Source organism: Myotis myotis, unplaced genomic scaffold (assembly GCF_014108235.1).
Source record: "Myotis myotis isolate mMyoMyo1 unplaced genomic scaffold, mMyoMyo1.p scaffold_m19_p_11, whole genome shotgun sequence".
NCBI classification, from domain to species: Eukaryota; Metazoa; Chordata; class Mammalia; order Chiroptera; family Vespertilionidae; genus Myotis; species Myotis myotis.
Window position 1 is genome coordinate 54825325 of NW_023416315.1, and position 14513 is coordinate 54839837.

A 14513-nucleotide genomic window follows, 5' to 3' on the forward strand; every position below is an offset into this window, starting at 1 on the left:
GCAGGCAGGCGCCCGGCCGGCCGGGAGGTGGTGCTCGCCGCCCCGCGCCCGGGCCCGCGCGTTGCCGGGCAGCGGCTCGAGGCTCCGAAGGGGGCGGAGCGGCGAGGCGGGCGTGCGGCTGGCGGCCCCTGTCCGTGGTTCCGGCCCCCGGCCCGCCCCCGCCTCGCCGGCCTCCCTCCGCGCCGGTGCGCGGCGTCCCGTCCCAGCCGCAGCCGCAGCGGCCACCTCCCGGGTCTGAGCGCGCCGAGCCGCGAGGCCGGGTCGGGCGCCGGTCGGGACCGCCGGGGGCGCGGCGCCGACGCGAGGCGCGGCCATGGACGGGCAGACCCGCGCCGGGGTCGCGCTGGTGCCGGGGCCGAGCGGCCACGGGCCTTCCGCCCGCCGCCGCCGCCCGGGGCTGCTGCTCCCCGGCCTCTGGCTGCTGCTGCTGGCCCGGCCGGCCTCGTGCGCCCCAGGTAAGCACCGCGGGGACCCTGCCTGCCTTGATTGCTGCTGTTTTCAAAATCCTGCCTTCCCCGCCCAGACTCTTTTATTCCCCACCGCTCCCTCGCCCTCCTGGCTGGAGATGCTCTTCCATTCTTCTCGGGCCCAGCCACCGAAGGCGCGGAGGGAAGAAAGGGAGAAAGCCGGCGGATGGTGGCCAATCTTGCTAATGATCTGCAAAGCTCTCCTGTTATCCTCGGAGTCCGAGGCGGGTCTGGTGGCTTCATCTCCCAACGTGCCTTTATTTCCTCTGCAAAATCCAGGCAGTGGAATTGAATGCGTGCGTGGCCGTGGCAGGGTGGTATATGAAATGTTAGGGGGTACGTTATTGTCAGGCTGAAGGGGGACAGTGGGGAGGGGTGTGTGTGCCTTAAGGCGGTGTTGCATTACTCTGAGTAGCCCTGCGCCCCTCAGATACAGGGATTCCGGCGGTGTGGTGTCCCCCAGTGCACCAGGACACAAAGAACATTCAAAGAATATCTCTTGGAAAGCGCCCTGGCCACGGGTCTTTCCAGGGAACTAGCGGTTGCTTTTACTTCTGCAAAGGCATTAGTACAATAGAGTGTGACAATATTGTGATTTCCGAGTGTCAGGGCATGAAAGGAGTCAGGGTTGTTTCTATAATAGATGCAGTTTACTGACGGCTCATCAGGACGGAATTAAGAGGCATGATTTATGGAGAAGCGTGTGGGCGGGTTTTGTTGTTGAGGAAATGATTTAATTCGTATTGCTTCTCTGAAATGTTTATTTGTCCACCCTGAGCATACACACAGGATGGCCTGGAAACCATCTCTGAGCTGACAGGCTGTGAGCCCGTGGTTGTCCCCGGCGCGCTCACACTTGACCACTTGGTGGGCAGAAAAGGAAAGGTGGGATGAGCAGCCCTGGGTGGGCATGGAGCAGGAACAGAAAGCCATGGAAGCGATGCCAAATCCTCCCTTCCCTTGGGGGGATGGCCAAAAGACTGCCAAGTGGCTTTGAAAGGAAACGGAACACATTTGAAGGTGTCCCTAGGACCTCACTGTTGGAACGATAACCGGCACCGTGTAGGCGATGGTCCAGTAGGAGCCCAGGAAGAGACTTCAGGGATCAGAGAAGGGAACCACTCCTTCGACTGAAGAGGAAACTGCCATGAGAAGTGACTTGCTCAAGGTCACAGGCTAGTTTGTGCAGAGTCATCACCTGTCAGTCACCCTGCTGCCCTGACCCGCAGACTTGACCTCACACCTGAGGTCTCCACAAAGATTTCCCACAGCTGGGTGGAACCCTGCCTCAGAAGGCCACACCACAGCCTGGGTGACAAAATGGGTCTCTTCCCAGCAGTGTACCGAGGGTGCGAACGACTTTGCCTAACGCAGCGCCTCAGGTCTCAGTTCTGCTCCCTGCATGCTCCGCCCGGTGTGTCCATGTGTCCAGAGAGGACAGGAGACCCTGGGCTTTCTGGGAGAAGAGATGTTCATGAAGACTGCCCTTGTCTTTAGTCAACAAAGAAAGCCCATCTCATACTAACGGAGTCATCAGCTGCGGGACAGGCCAACTAATAATTTCCATTTACTGAGCGCTGCCTGTGTGCCTGGTGCTGTATTTTATACACAAGACTCAATCTCCTTGTGGGCTAGGCATCATCGTCCCCATTTTACAGATGAGGGAACTAAGGCTGCCGGCATTTAGGTTAGTTGACTCCAAACTCTATGCAGTTAACCTCCGTACAGCTAGCTTCCCCAGGCGAATGTGGCCAAATGGATATTTTGTAGATGTGGAGAAGTAAGTAATTCTTTGATAAATCTGATATCAGTAGTGGAGCTGTTTGTTCTGTCCCTTCGTAACTTTCTCTTCTTTAGAAGTCCATTCCTGTTTCCCCTCAACCCACAATACAAATACAGAGCCCTGGTTTATTGCACTTCACAGGTGTTGCGTATATATATTTTTTTACAAACTGAAGGCAAGACCCTCCACCAGCACAAAGGTTAGGACTTGCCTTATTTTGGTGGTCTGAAACCCGACCAAAGCTGCAGTATCTCCTTGGTATGCCTGTGTTCAACCTGGAGACATGAAATGAATTCTCTGTCCACTCTAGAGCTGACATCACAGAAGCAGAGACTTCGTCCTTCCATTCATTTGTGCATTGGCCTCTGGTTGGCGCAGCTGCTTCCAGACTGGGTAATAGACTGGGAAGCAGCTGTCCTCAAGGACCCAATTGGAAACACAGAGCTGTGCGCAAGCAAGCGCAGACCCCTGGTGCGGACGGTTCACGGGCAAGATTGCCTTTCAGTTGTTTGGTCCTGGTCTCCCCTCTGGCTGTGAGTCCTGAGTGTTTTCACCATCAGAGTGGGGATGGAGGAGGCTTGGCTGAGCCTGACATGGTGGTTCTCTTTCTGAAGGGTAAGCGGTATTAGTCAGAAAATGGTGCGTCTTAATCCTGTTTTGGATTTCCTAGGTTAGACACCAGCCCGTTCCGTGGCTCTGAAAACTTCCTCCTCCTCAGGAGGTTTCTCTTTCCTGTTAACTTTTGTTAAATGGAGTCCGCCCTCCAGTTGGTCTCCTAATTTCAGTCTCTATTTAAATTTCTATGTCTTATCGATTTCTGGTCTTTTTCCATTTCATTCAGCATTTTGAGTGTTTAAACATTTATGAGTTTGGTCTTGACTGTTCACTGTTGTGGAAACAATTTGTAATACTTTGAACTTGCTTTTGAATATTGTGCTTTTAGGAGATCCTACACCCACAACGTAAAAGGAAAGAGTCGTGTCCATTTTTTCATCGTATTGAGGGATAAGTCTTTCTCAAAATAGTTATTATGAAACATAACTTTGCAAATTACTTTGCAATTTAGAAATTACTGGAAGGTATAGAAAACAGGTACCCACACTCCTACAACCCACAGATAACACTGTAAATAGTTTTGCCTTTTCTTTGTTAACATTAAAAAAAAGAAAATTGAATTATATGCACAATGTATTTACCTTTTTTCACTCAATAATTGAGTTAAGCATTTCCTTATTCACAATTTTCCATCCTAATAATTACTTAATTATTCATTTATTATTTCCAGCTTTTTTGGCTGTTATAAACAATGCTATGTTGAATAGCTATGTAGGTAAGGCTTTGTCTATATATCTTTGTGTGGGTTTTTTTTTTTTTTTTTAAGTCTACATTTCTAGAAGGGAAATTAGGATGTAACATAAATCTAAGGCCCACCAGGCTGGCTCTTTGCATGTTTTGGTCAGTGTGGTGAGTGCCTTATAGGTGCTCAGTAAGTGGCTGTTGAATGAACAACAATTTTATATGAAGCTGCAATGCTGAAATAAAGCCTGGCAGTTTATGTGGTAGCCTGATTCACATCAGCACTAAGATTGAATATTATTTTAAAAATCCATTTTAAATACATTTGTAATACATTGTTTTGTTTTTTTAAAAAATGTATTTTATTGATTTTTTTTTTTTTTACAGAGAGGAAGGGAGAGGGATAGAGAGTTAGAAACATCGATGAGAGAGAAACATCGATCAGCTGCCTCCTGCACACTCCCCACTGGGGATGTGCCCGCAACCAAGGTACATGCCCTTGACCGGAATCGAACCTGGGACTTTTCAGTCCGCAGGCCGACGCTCTATCCACTGAGCCAAACCGGTTAGGGCATGTAATACATTGTTTTAATTTCTTATTACTTATGAATTGATATTTTTTGTTTATTTTGTACTTGTATTCCATTAATTTTCTCTGTGTTTTTGCTCAGAGAATTACATATTTAAATGTGTAATTACATGTTTAGTTATTGTGGAATTACATATTTATTTTTTAAATATATTTTATTGATTTCAGAGAGGAAGGGAAAGGGAGAGAGATAGAATTATTGATTGGCTGCCTCCTGCATGCCTCCTACTGGGGATTGAGCCCACAACCTGGGTATGTGCCCTTGGCTGGAATCGAACCCCGGACCCTTCAGTCCACAGGCCAACACTCTATCCACTGAGCCAAATCAGCTAGGGCCATATTTATTTTTATTTATTTACTTATTTTTTGGTTAATCCTCACCCGAGGATATTTTTCTATTGATTTTTAAGGAGAGTGGAAGAGAAGGAAAGACAGAGAGAAACATCGATGTGAGAGAAACACATCGACTAGTTGCCTCCTGCATGAGCTCCAACCAGGGCTCGGGCCTGCAACCAAGGTACGTGCCCTTGACTGGAATTGAACCCTGTACCCTTTGGTCCACAGGTCGAAGTTCTAGCCACTGAGCCAAACCAGTTAGGGCTGGAATTACATTTTTAAATCTTTCTTTCTATGTATGGATAGCAACCATTTTTTCTCCTGTGTGTTAACAGTTTCCCCTTCCAATGGAGTTTTACAAATTTTTATATAATTTTGAAATTCAGAAGTGTTTAGTTCTTTTGATTAGCAAAATTGGCCATTTTGCTTTTCTTTTTGTATTTTTTCCATTTCATTTATACTTATGGCAGGTTAAATTTTTATCTTATTTGATATACTATTTCATTAGCCATTTTGAGGCAAATATTTGTAACTGGGTCCCAGTGCACAAATTCATGCATCTTGAAAGGAACTGTGGGCCGCGATGCTGCGGTGGACACGGGTGGGTCTCTGCCCATCCTTGTGCCCCTGCCCGGCCCCTCCCACCAGGTCCCCTCTCGGCCAGCAGCCCTGCTCCCACTGCTGCTGACAGCGCTGGTCCCGCTTGCACGGAGAGATTGTGGCTGGCACCAGCAGTGGCTGCAAGCAGCAGCTGCTGCCCCAATCACCCCTCAGGAGCAGGGGGAGGTAAAGAAGCCCTCAGGGGCGATCTATCGGGGCCAGCAGCCGCCACTCACACCCGCTGATGTTGCTGAGCGATCGAGACTGGCACCTGGCACCGGCAGTGGGTGTGAGAGGTGGCTCTGGTGCCAGCAGCGGGTGCAAGCGGGGCTGGTGCCGACAGCAGGTGCAAGCACCAGGTGGGACTGTGGCACAGGGGAGCAAAGAATTTTCAGTAACCACCAGAGGCTCGTCTGGATGGACAGTGACCAGCGCCCCTCCTTGGTCTTGGTGCCCCCGCTCACTTGCTCCACCATCCCGCCGTGGCTGACCCCCACCATGTTCCGTGTTCTGCCTGCTGCAGATGCCTGCCATATTCTGCGTGCACCCCCTGGTGGTCAGCGCACGTCATACATAGCAACTGGTTGTTTGGTTTTTCTGCCATTCCGTCTATTTCAGTGGTTCTCAACCTTCCTAATGACGCGACCCTTTAATACAGTTCCTCATGTTGTAGTGACCCCCAATTTCATTGTTACAAATTGAACATAATGAAAACATAGTGATTAATCACAAAAACAATATGGAATTATATATGTGTTTTCTGATGGTCTTAGGCAACCCCTGTGAAAGGATCATTCGACCCAAAGGGGCCGCGACCCACAGGTTGAGAACCGCTGGTCTATTTGCATATTAGGGTTTTATATATATAGATACTTTTTGAGCGGTTTAGTATCCTGTAAATAAAGACTAAGATAAATATTTCAAAAGTGTGATCCCTCCACCTTCTGCATCAACAACATGAGGATGGGGGGGGGGGGGCGTTGCTTGTTAAGAATTTAGATCTCTGGGGCTCACCCTTGACCTACATTAGAATTTTTGGTGGGAGTGCCTGGGAATCTTCATTTTTAACAAGTTCACAGCTGATTTTAAGGCACTTTAAACTTTGGGACTACTGATCCAGAGACTATAAAATCCATTAACTGAAAATGTCATAGCCTTTTGGGGGTATGGGCACTTAATATGTTGCAATTGTCTTTCTACTGTTAGAACAGTTGGTTTAAGATCGTGACATTGAGACAGTTTTTTTGGTTATATCTAGTTTGCTTGGTTTTCTTTGGCTTGTGAGTCAAAGGACATAGAGGACTTCATTTTAAATTCTCACGCCCGTTCCCTTGGGAACAGCCGTTTGCAGTCTTTGTCAGGAAAAACCTCACTTAATCCCGAAAACAGAAGCCAGCCGGGCTGTTGTTAAAAGTCGCCTGGGACCTGGGAGCCGCAGGTTTTCTCCCAGTGCCCGGGGTGCTGGAGGCAGCTAGCTAATTACTGTAATTATATTCGCACTGGGTTGATTTTCCCAGATAGGAAGATGCTGCTCTGACGGCTCTAACTTGTTGCCAAGCTGTGGCCACCCACCTTTCATCTGCAGCTCTGTGACAGCATTTCTCCCTCACGTACCCGGGCAGCACGATTTGTTGGAAAGCACATTGACCTGTGAGCTGGCAAACCTGAGTGTGCTCTTTATGCTGATAACTGGCTTTGTGTCTGTGGACAAGCCACCTCGTCCGGGGTTTCTTCATCAGTGTAAGATGGGTCGCTCCGATGATCTCTGAGTTCTCTTTCAGCTCTTCCATTTCAAGCCCACATGCTGACCACCTCAGAATATGCTTGTTATAGGTTGTAATTGTCCTGGGGTAATTATCTGTTGAATGCTTGTGAGTGTTGTCATCTCACTGTCCTAAAGATGTTCTAGTCCAGGGACCTGCAGAAAGCAGTTTACTCTCCCCATTGCATTCAATCCTTCTTTTTCATAAACCCTCCTCTCCCCTCCCCTCCTGCAGCCACACCCCCAGGACACCTACTTTGCTCTCAATCTTCCTCTTTGTCTCTCACCCCCAACCCCACCCCATAGCCCCAGCCTTGCTTGGTAATGCTCTAGGTGTGCTACTGCTGTGGCATGCAGCTTCGGGCGTTGCTTCTCCTCATTGGTGACAATCTAACCTTGCTACTGAAAGTGTGATACTGCGGCATCATCGCCATCTGGAAGCTCATTAGAAATGCAGAATCTCAGGCCCCACTCCAGACCTTCAGAATCTGCATTGCATAAGGCCCTCAGGTGATCTCTCTCTCTCTCTAAGTTTGAGAAGCACTGGGCTAAGAGGTAATGCCTCCCGTTCCAACCTTCTGGGAGTGAGTGGTGTTGGCTCGCTGGGGCCTGAGTCAGCCCAGACTGCTCTGGAGCCAGTCCAGATCTTCAGGGACCTTGAGATACACCTGCCTTTGGGATTGACTGAATCTATGTGAATATGTACAAGAGCCCTATTGACCAGGCAACTTCAGAACAAAATGGTTTGGGGGAGAGAAGACAGCGACTGGCAAGAAGGTGGGAGTGGGGGGTGGGGAGAATGTGTGAGAATAAGGGAGCGATAGAGGAGTGTGTGTGTGTGTGTGTGTGTGTGTGCGCGCGCGTGTGCACGCGCAGGCGCTAGAGACAGTTAGGTCCTGCAGGACAAAATGGTTTTCTAGACCTGCCCCGATTCATAACCCATTCATTCATTAGCATACTGAAAAACTACCATACCAGTTGGTAAATAGCTGCTATATGGCATCCCCATCTGCCTAAATTCCTTGGGTTTACATGCCTTCCCTCTGGATTCTTTTCCTGATTCTTCTCCTAGGATGTCCACCCCTCCCCCCCCCCCGCCCCCTTCCCAAGATTCAGGAACTGAAGGGTTAATGCTCAGCTAGCAGGAACCTCAGGACTCTGCTTTAGAATAGCAACCCTTCCAGTTGGTCAGTGCACATGCCTACCTGTTGTATATGTTGTATATTGTATTGAGTATCACCAGTACCTTCTTCCTCCCTCCTTCTCTCCTTCTCTCCTTCTCTCCTTCTTCCTTCCTTCCTCCCTTCCTTCCTTCCTTCCTTCCTTCCTTCCTCCCTTCCCCCCTCCTTCCTTCCCTCCCTCCTCCCTCCCTCCCTCCCTCCCTCCTCTTCTCTCTCTCTCTCCTTCCCTTTTTCCCTTTTCCCTTCCTTCCTTCCTTCTTTCCTTCCATGCATCCCAGATCCAACACTTTAAAAAAAGTGTGTTAAATGGATGCATTTGATGGTAGTTGAAGTCATAGACCTGGAAGATCCAACTGAGGGAGTGCATGTAGTTGGAAGAGAAGAAGGCTAAGGACAGAGGCCCAGGAAACTCACATTCAGGACAGGGGAAGAGAAGGAGGAGCCCACAGAGGAAACTGGCCTGAGAAAGCAGAGTCATGAAAACCAGGGAGGGGAGGGTTTTCATATAGGTGGTTGTCACATCGTGTCCCATGCTGCTGCGTGGAACTGTTTCTCAGAGGATGGTGTGAGGGCCACTCGGTCAGAATCACCTGGGGCTCTTGTTAAAATCCTGCACTCATAGTCAAGCTAGACCTACTGAATTAGGGGATGCCGGAGGTTTTGTAGTTTTGAAATGTTCAATAAGCTCCTCAAATGATTCTCATGCCTGGTGAGGTTGTGTTACCCCTGTCATTTAGGTGGCATGGGGTTGATGGAGGTTTTAGAAAGAGGTTATAGATTTGATCATGTTTATAGGCTTCAAGGAAGAATCAGTAAAGATATAGTGAATAATTTAAGAAAGAGCAGAAGTAATTGAAGGATAATTCACCCAAAGTGAGACGTTCATGTGGGCAGGCGGGCTGACCACAAGCAGGACTGGGGAGAGACAGTATTGGGAGAAGGAAGTGGAGGGGGCTGGTGGAAGGTGGGGAGTGAAGTCTAAGGTGATGGGAGAAATTGCAGTGATGCCAGTGCACCTGTGATGTGGTCTTGCCCTGCCGCATCTGGCATTCCAAGTGAGGCCAGGGAAAGGCAGGCCATTGGCTGAGTCGGGGTTGGGAATCCCAGGCAGGTGTGGTGAAGAGCCAAGGGGAACAGAGGGATCTGGCGAGACATGGCCTGGATGCTGCAGTGTGGAGCCGAGCTGGATGAGGGAGGACCAGAGGCAGTGGATGGGCAGTGAGGTGGGCGAGGGCTGGAGGGGTTGGCAGTGTTGGCATTTAAGGTTTCAGAATGGATCAACTCTGGGCTTGGTCTTGGTTAACGACCCAGGGCAGGGTAGCCGTGGGAGTCAGTTGCTGTAGTGAAATGTGGGTGAAAGCCTTTGGGTGTATAATCTGTGGATGTTGGATTTGCTACGAGTGAGGTAGAAAGGACTGTGAGTGGGACTCCAAGTCCTCAGTGAATGAAGGTAAGTGACCCAATGACTTCTCATGTAGGGGAAGAAATATGTCTTCATTCTGTCCACTTTCCTCTATCATCCCCACTGCCCCACCCTCATTCCAGCCCCCACCATCATTCCTCCAGTTACTGACACGGCCTCCACTTCTGCTCTTGCTCCATCCACTTCATCCTCCACCTTCAGCTGGAGGATCCTTCTGGAAACACATCTGCTCACGTCACTTCCTTCTTGCTTAAACATCTGTGCTGGCTGCCCATGGTTTTCATGGTGCTCCAGTCTGAGTCTACAGCCTGTGTGTGCCCTCAGGTACTAGGTTTATGGGGCGCGCTGGGAGTGGGGATCCGATGTAGGGGCTTGTGAGAAAATGCCCACAGTGGGTACAGACTATTCCCAAAATGTTGGTGCTGAGAGGGACCGACAGAGGGGAAGTGATGTGATTTGAAGACTGAGATTTGCCCTCCTGTGATCCAGGGCCAGCAGCAGAGGCAGACCTCCCTTTTCCACCCAGGGTGTAATTTACTGGGGCCGAGCAGCATCTGTCAGAGGGCCAGCTTCTGCTTTGGGAGGTGCCGTGTTTGTTCCAGCAGTGAAATAAGGCAGTGAGTTAGGGGGTGGTAAAGGGGTGGGTAAGTAGGGCCACCTGTGCAGGTGAGGCAGTAGAGAGGAATAAACCAGAACGGGTTGGGATGGATATTGGAAGAGACGGATGTTGCTGGAGAGGGAAGCAGTCAGGGTAGGGGTGACCTCTCTCAGGGATTTGGAGGTGATGGCACCAGGGATTCCTTTTTTTAAGAATTAAAGATATTTTTATTGATTTCAGAGAGGAAGGGAGAGGGAGAGATAGAAATATCAGTGATGAGAGAGAATCATTGATCGGCTGCCCCCTGCACGCCCCACACTGGGGATTGAGCCCACAACCTGGGCATGTACCTTGACTGGGAATCAAACCGTGACCTCCTGGTTCATAGGTTGATGGTCATCCACTGAGCCACACCGGCCAGGCAGGGGTTCCTTTTAGAGAGGAGCAAGACCGAAGGAGAAATAGGAGACGAGACCTGGAGACAGGCTTGGAGGAGCGGGTGACTTCGTGGAGAGTGGTGGAGGAGACCATCTTCTGAGAGGCGGGCGAGTGCCAGGTGGAATTGGGAGCTTGAGAAAATACAGCTGATTTCCAGAGGAAATTGAGAAGGGGCGACTGAAGTGGCAAGGCCTGGCTGAGGTTGGGAGGCCTGACTCTGCCTGACTCTGCTCGCCTCTCCGGCAGCCCTGGGTGGCCCCAGCCATGGGCAGAAAACGAACAGATGACAGTGGTCCTGGGCTCCGCTGGGATGGGTGTGTCTAGGCAGGCGGTCAGGAGGTCAGGTTCCTGCTGGTGTTGGGCAGGCTGTTCACCTTTGCGGAGTCACTTGAAAACTCTCCTTGCTTCTTTCCTTGGTCCCTGGTCTCCTGTTTGGGCTGTGGAAGGAGCCCCATCTCCACTGTTTTGGGTGCTAGGATTCACTGTGGAGCCAGACAGTCAGGCTGCTTTAAAACACTGGGCGTATACTCCTGGGAAGCTCTCAAAGGGGGAAGCCTCAAGCGTACAAAACACACCATCTTCTGAAGCCAGCTTCTAGGGGACTTGGGTGAAGCCCAGGAGACAGGTGTGAACTGGCGGGAAGTCGCTAGTCGCTAGGCCTTTGCTGCTGTGGGTGAGGCCTGAAGACCACACTGAGCTTGTTACAAAGGTGGACTCTCGGGTCCCGCCCCAGAATCTTCCTTTTAAGAGCATCTTCCCGCGATTTGTATGTGCACTAAGGGTTGGGGCGCTCTAGCCAAACGGCAGTGTCTCATTGAGGTTGGGTGCATGTCAAAGACTTTTGGTTGTTACCTCATTGGTGGGGAGAAAAATTCCGCCCAGATTTCAAGGTGATTGGGAAACGGAGCCGCAGCAGCAGGCTCAGAGCTGAGCTGGTGTCTGGCTGGATGTGCAGCCTAAGCGCCCTTGGTCCAGTCCTTGGTTTCCCTGCTCTGATCTCAGCAGGAGTCAGGGTGGGTGATTGCCAAGGATTTCAGGAGCCTCTGCAGAGAGCTGATGCAAGCAGGTGTCAAAACTGACGTGTGTGTGTGTGTGTGTGTGTGTGTGTGTGTGTGTGTGTGGCGGGGGGGGGGGGTGACGTCTGTCAGCGGATGCATGGATGCACAAAATGTGCTGTATGCACTCAATGGTAGTATTATTCCTTCTTAGAAAAGAAGGGCATTTTGACACATGCTACAACATGGCATTGTGCTAAGTGCGGTAAGCCAGTCACTAAAAGACACTGCCTGTGCGATTCCACTTATATGAGGTGCCTAGAGGCACCAGAGTCATGGAGACAGAAAGTAGGATGGTGGGTGCAGGGGCTGAGGGGAGGCGGGAATGGGAGTTAGTGCTTAATGGGTACAGAGCTTCAGTTTTGCAAGATGAGAAGAGTTGGTTGCACAACAATGTGAAAATACTTAATACTACTTAGAAATGGTTAATATGGTAAATTTAATCTATGTGGGTTTTTTAAAAACCACAATTATTGGAAAACAACAACCTAAAGTGAGGCTGAGTGGGTAGCAGTTGGTTGGTTAGCAGGAGCGAACATCAGTCAGAGCCAGGGGCCACAGCGGTCTGGGGACAGGCCAGGAGCACAGACAGGCTGGGCTGAGGCCTGTGACAGGCTGGGGTGGAAGGACGACGGGCACAGGGCACACTGGGTGGGAGTGGTGGTGGCGGTTGCGGGGAGCAAGTCAAAGGCTTGCTAAGACAGAGCTGCTTGGCTCTGTGGCACCAACAAGGATCTCCAGGTCTCTCTGCCTTAGGACTGCCTCACCTCTCAGCTGACCTCCCCCCTCCCCTCTCCCCCTCCCCATCCTGCGTTGTTAGGTGTTTTTCTCTGGACAGTCATTTGATGGAGGATGGGATGGGGGACAGGGTTGAGGAAAGGCATTCTTGGAAGGGGTGGGAATTTTCAACCTGGGCCTTACTTAATACAGTCTCAGGAATTTAAAAAATCAAATTCTTCTTCCTAGCCCTTAGAATTTGGCTTTTAAATATTTTTATGTATTTTCAGGATAACAATAGCTTTACTGGTTTTTCCCCTGATTATAAAAGTGATATGTGTTCATTGCAATAATTTGTACTTACTGTTCCCTCAGCCCAGAACATTCTTATCTCAGATACTATCTACATGGTTTACTGCGCCCCTTCCTTCAGGTTCTGCTCAAATCTCACATACTCAGGGAGGCCTTCCTACCCGTGTTTTTTAAACAACAACCTCCTCTGCAATTCCTTGCTCCTGACTCTGCTTTATTTTTTCTCCACGCATTGATCACCATCTTATATATATATGTGCCTGCTTCTTCTCTGCTTCCTTCCACCAGGGTAGAATTTATCTGTTTTGTTCTGTGTTTGTTCATTTGTCCAGCAGATCTTTCTTGAATGCCTGCTCTGGGGGCAATGTCTGCCCTGTGCTGGGCCTCTCAGGATGCATCAGTGACAAAGTTAATTACATAATGTGTTTCTAGATGATAAGTGCTATGAATCAGTGGAACAGACAAAGGGCTTGGGAGTGAGGAGCTGAAGTTTTAATCGGGTGATGCGGGAGGACTCCTTGACCAGGTGACTGTATTAATTTGCTGGGGCTGCCATAGCAAAGTGCCACAAACTGAATGGCTTCAACAAGAGAAGTTTATTGTTGTGTAGTTCTGGAGGCTAGGAGTTCCAGATCAAGGTCAAGGGGCCATGTTCCCCCTGAAGGTGCTAGGGAAGGGACTATGCCCTTGCCTCTTTTTATAAGGTCAGATTGAGTAGGGTCCACTCTCCTCCAGTGAGACCTCACCTAAACTCCTTACATCTGCACCGATCCTGTTTCCAAACGAGGTCACATTCTGAGGTACTTGGGGTTAGGACTTCAATTTAGGGATTTTGGGGGGACATGGTTTAAACCCGTAACAGTGACGTTTAATCTAAAATTTGAGGGAGGCAAAGGGACAAGCCTTGCAGGGTTTGGGGGGACAGTGTTCCCAGCAGATGAAGTAGCCAGTGTAGAGGCAGAAGTGTGCCTGGTGTTGGGGGGTGGGGAGGGGCTGGTGTGCCCAAGACAGAGAGGGAGGGGGTAGAGGAGTGGGGGGCAACAGGAGCTGAGGTGTGAGAGGAAGTGGGTGCTGGGGTGGAGTGTCAGAGGCCCCCAGGACTTTGGCATTATTCCAGGTAAGGTGGGAAGCAGTTGCAGCGTTTAGGGCAGAGGAGTGATGTGATGAGGCTTGAAATGTAAAATATATTGCACATTAAATGAATTCAGATGGTGCGAAAAGATGTAAGGTAGAAAGTGAAAATCCCGCCACCCGGAGATAAACACTATGCCATTTTGGTGTTTCTCCTTTCAGACCTTCCCCCCCTACACATATAAGCACACACACACACGCAAAGTAATGGTCTCATACTCCACATGTTTGCTGACGTGCTTTTTTCACTTCACACTTTATCATAGAATCTTTGCATTGCCAGGAAGAATAGCCGCTTCATGGTTTTATTCGATGCTGTGGATGTTCCCTGCTTTATTGAACCAGTTGCCTGCTGATGGAGAATTATGTTGCCTTCAACTTTTGCTGTGGTAAAAACACTGCTTTGAGGATTTTTGTACATATATCTCTACGCACCTTTCTAATTATTTCCTCACGATACATTCCCAGAAATAGAATTGCTGGACTAGGCAGTATTCATGTATTCGATTTTGATATTTATTGCCAAATTGCTCTCTAGAAAATCTGAAGCAATTGACATTCTCTCTAGTAATGAATTAGTGCCATTCGCTTCTATCCTCCATGAGACAGGCTGTTACCAATCTTTATTATCTTTGCCAAACTCATGGGTAAAAACAGACCTCCTTTAAGGTTGCATTTCTTTGCTTGTCCATTGGCATCAGGGTACTCTCTGTATTCCTTTCTCTGGTTCTCTCCAGAAATCTCAGCGCTGACCTGGAAATAATTACCCAACAATTACAGAGTGCTAGTCACGTGCCAGACATCGTGCTGGGCACAGTGTATCTT

At 49.4% G+C, this 14513-nt stretch overlaps 1 protein-coding gene across 2 annotated transcripts in view; it reads left to right on the plus strand.

The window, feature by feature from the left end:
• Positions 1 to 211: 211 nt before the first annotated feature.
• The window catches only part of KIAA1549 (KIAA1549 ortholog), a 129800-nt gene continuing 115498 nt past the window's right edge, over positions 212 to 14513 (plus strand). For both annotated transcript variants that reach the window (XM_036329004.1, XM_036329006.1), the window contains exon 1: positions 212 to 455. In XM_036329004.1, coding sequence (XP_036184897.1) covers positions 314 to 455 — 142 coding nt within the window. In that variant the 5' untranslated portion in view covers positions 212 to 313. The remainder of the gene's footprint in view (positions 456 to 14513) is intronic.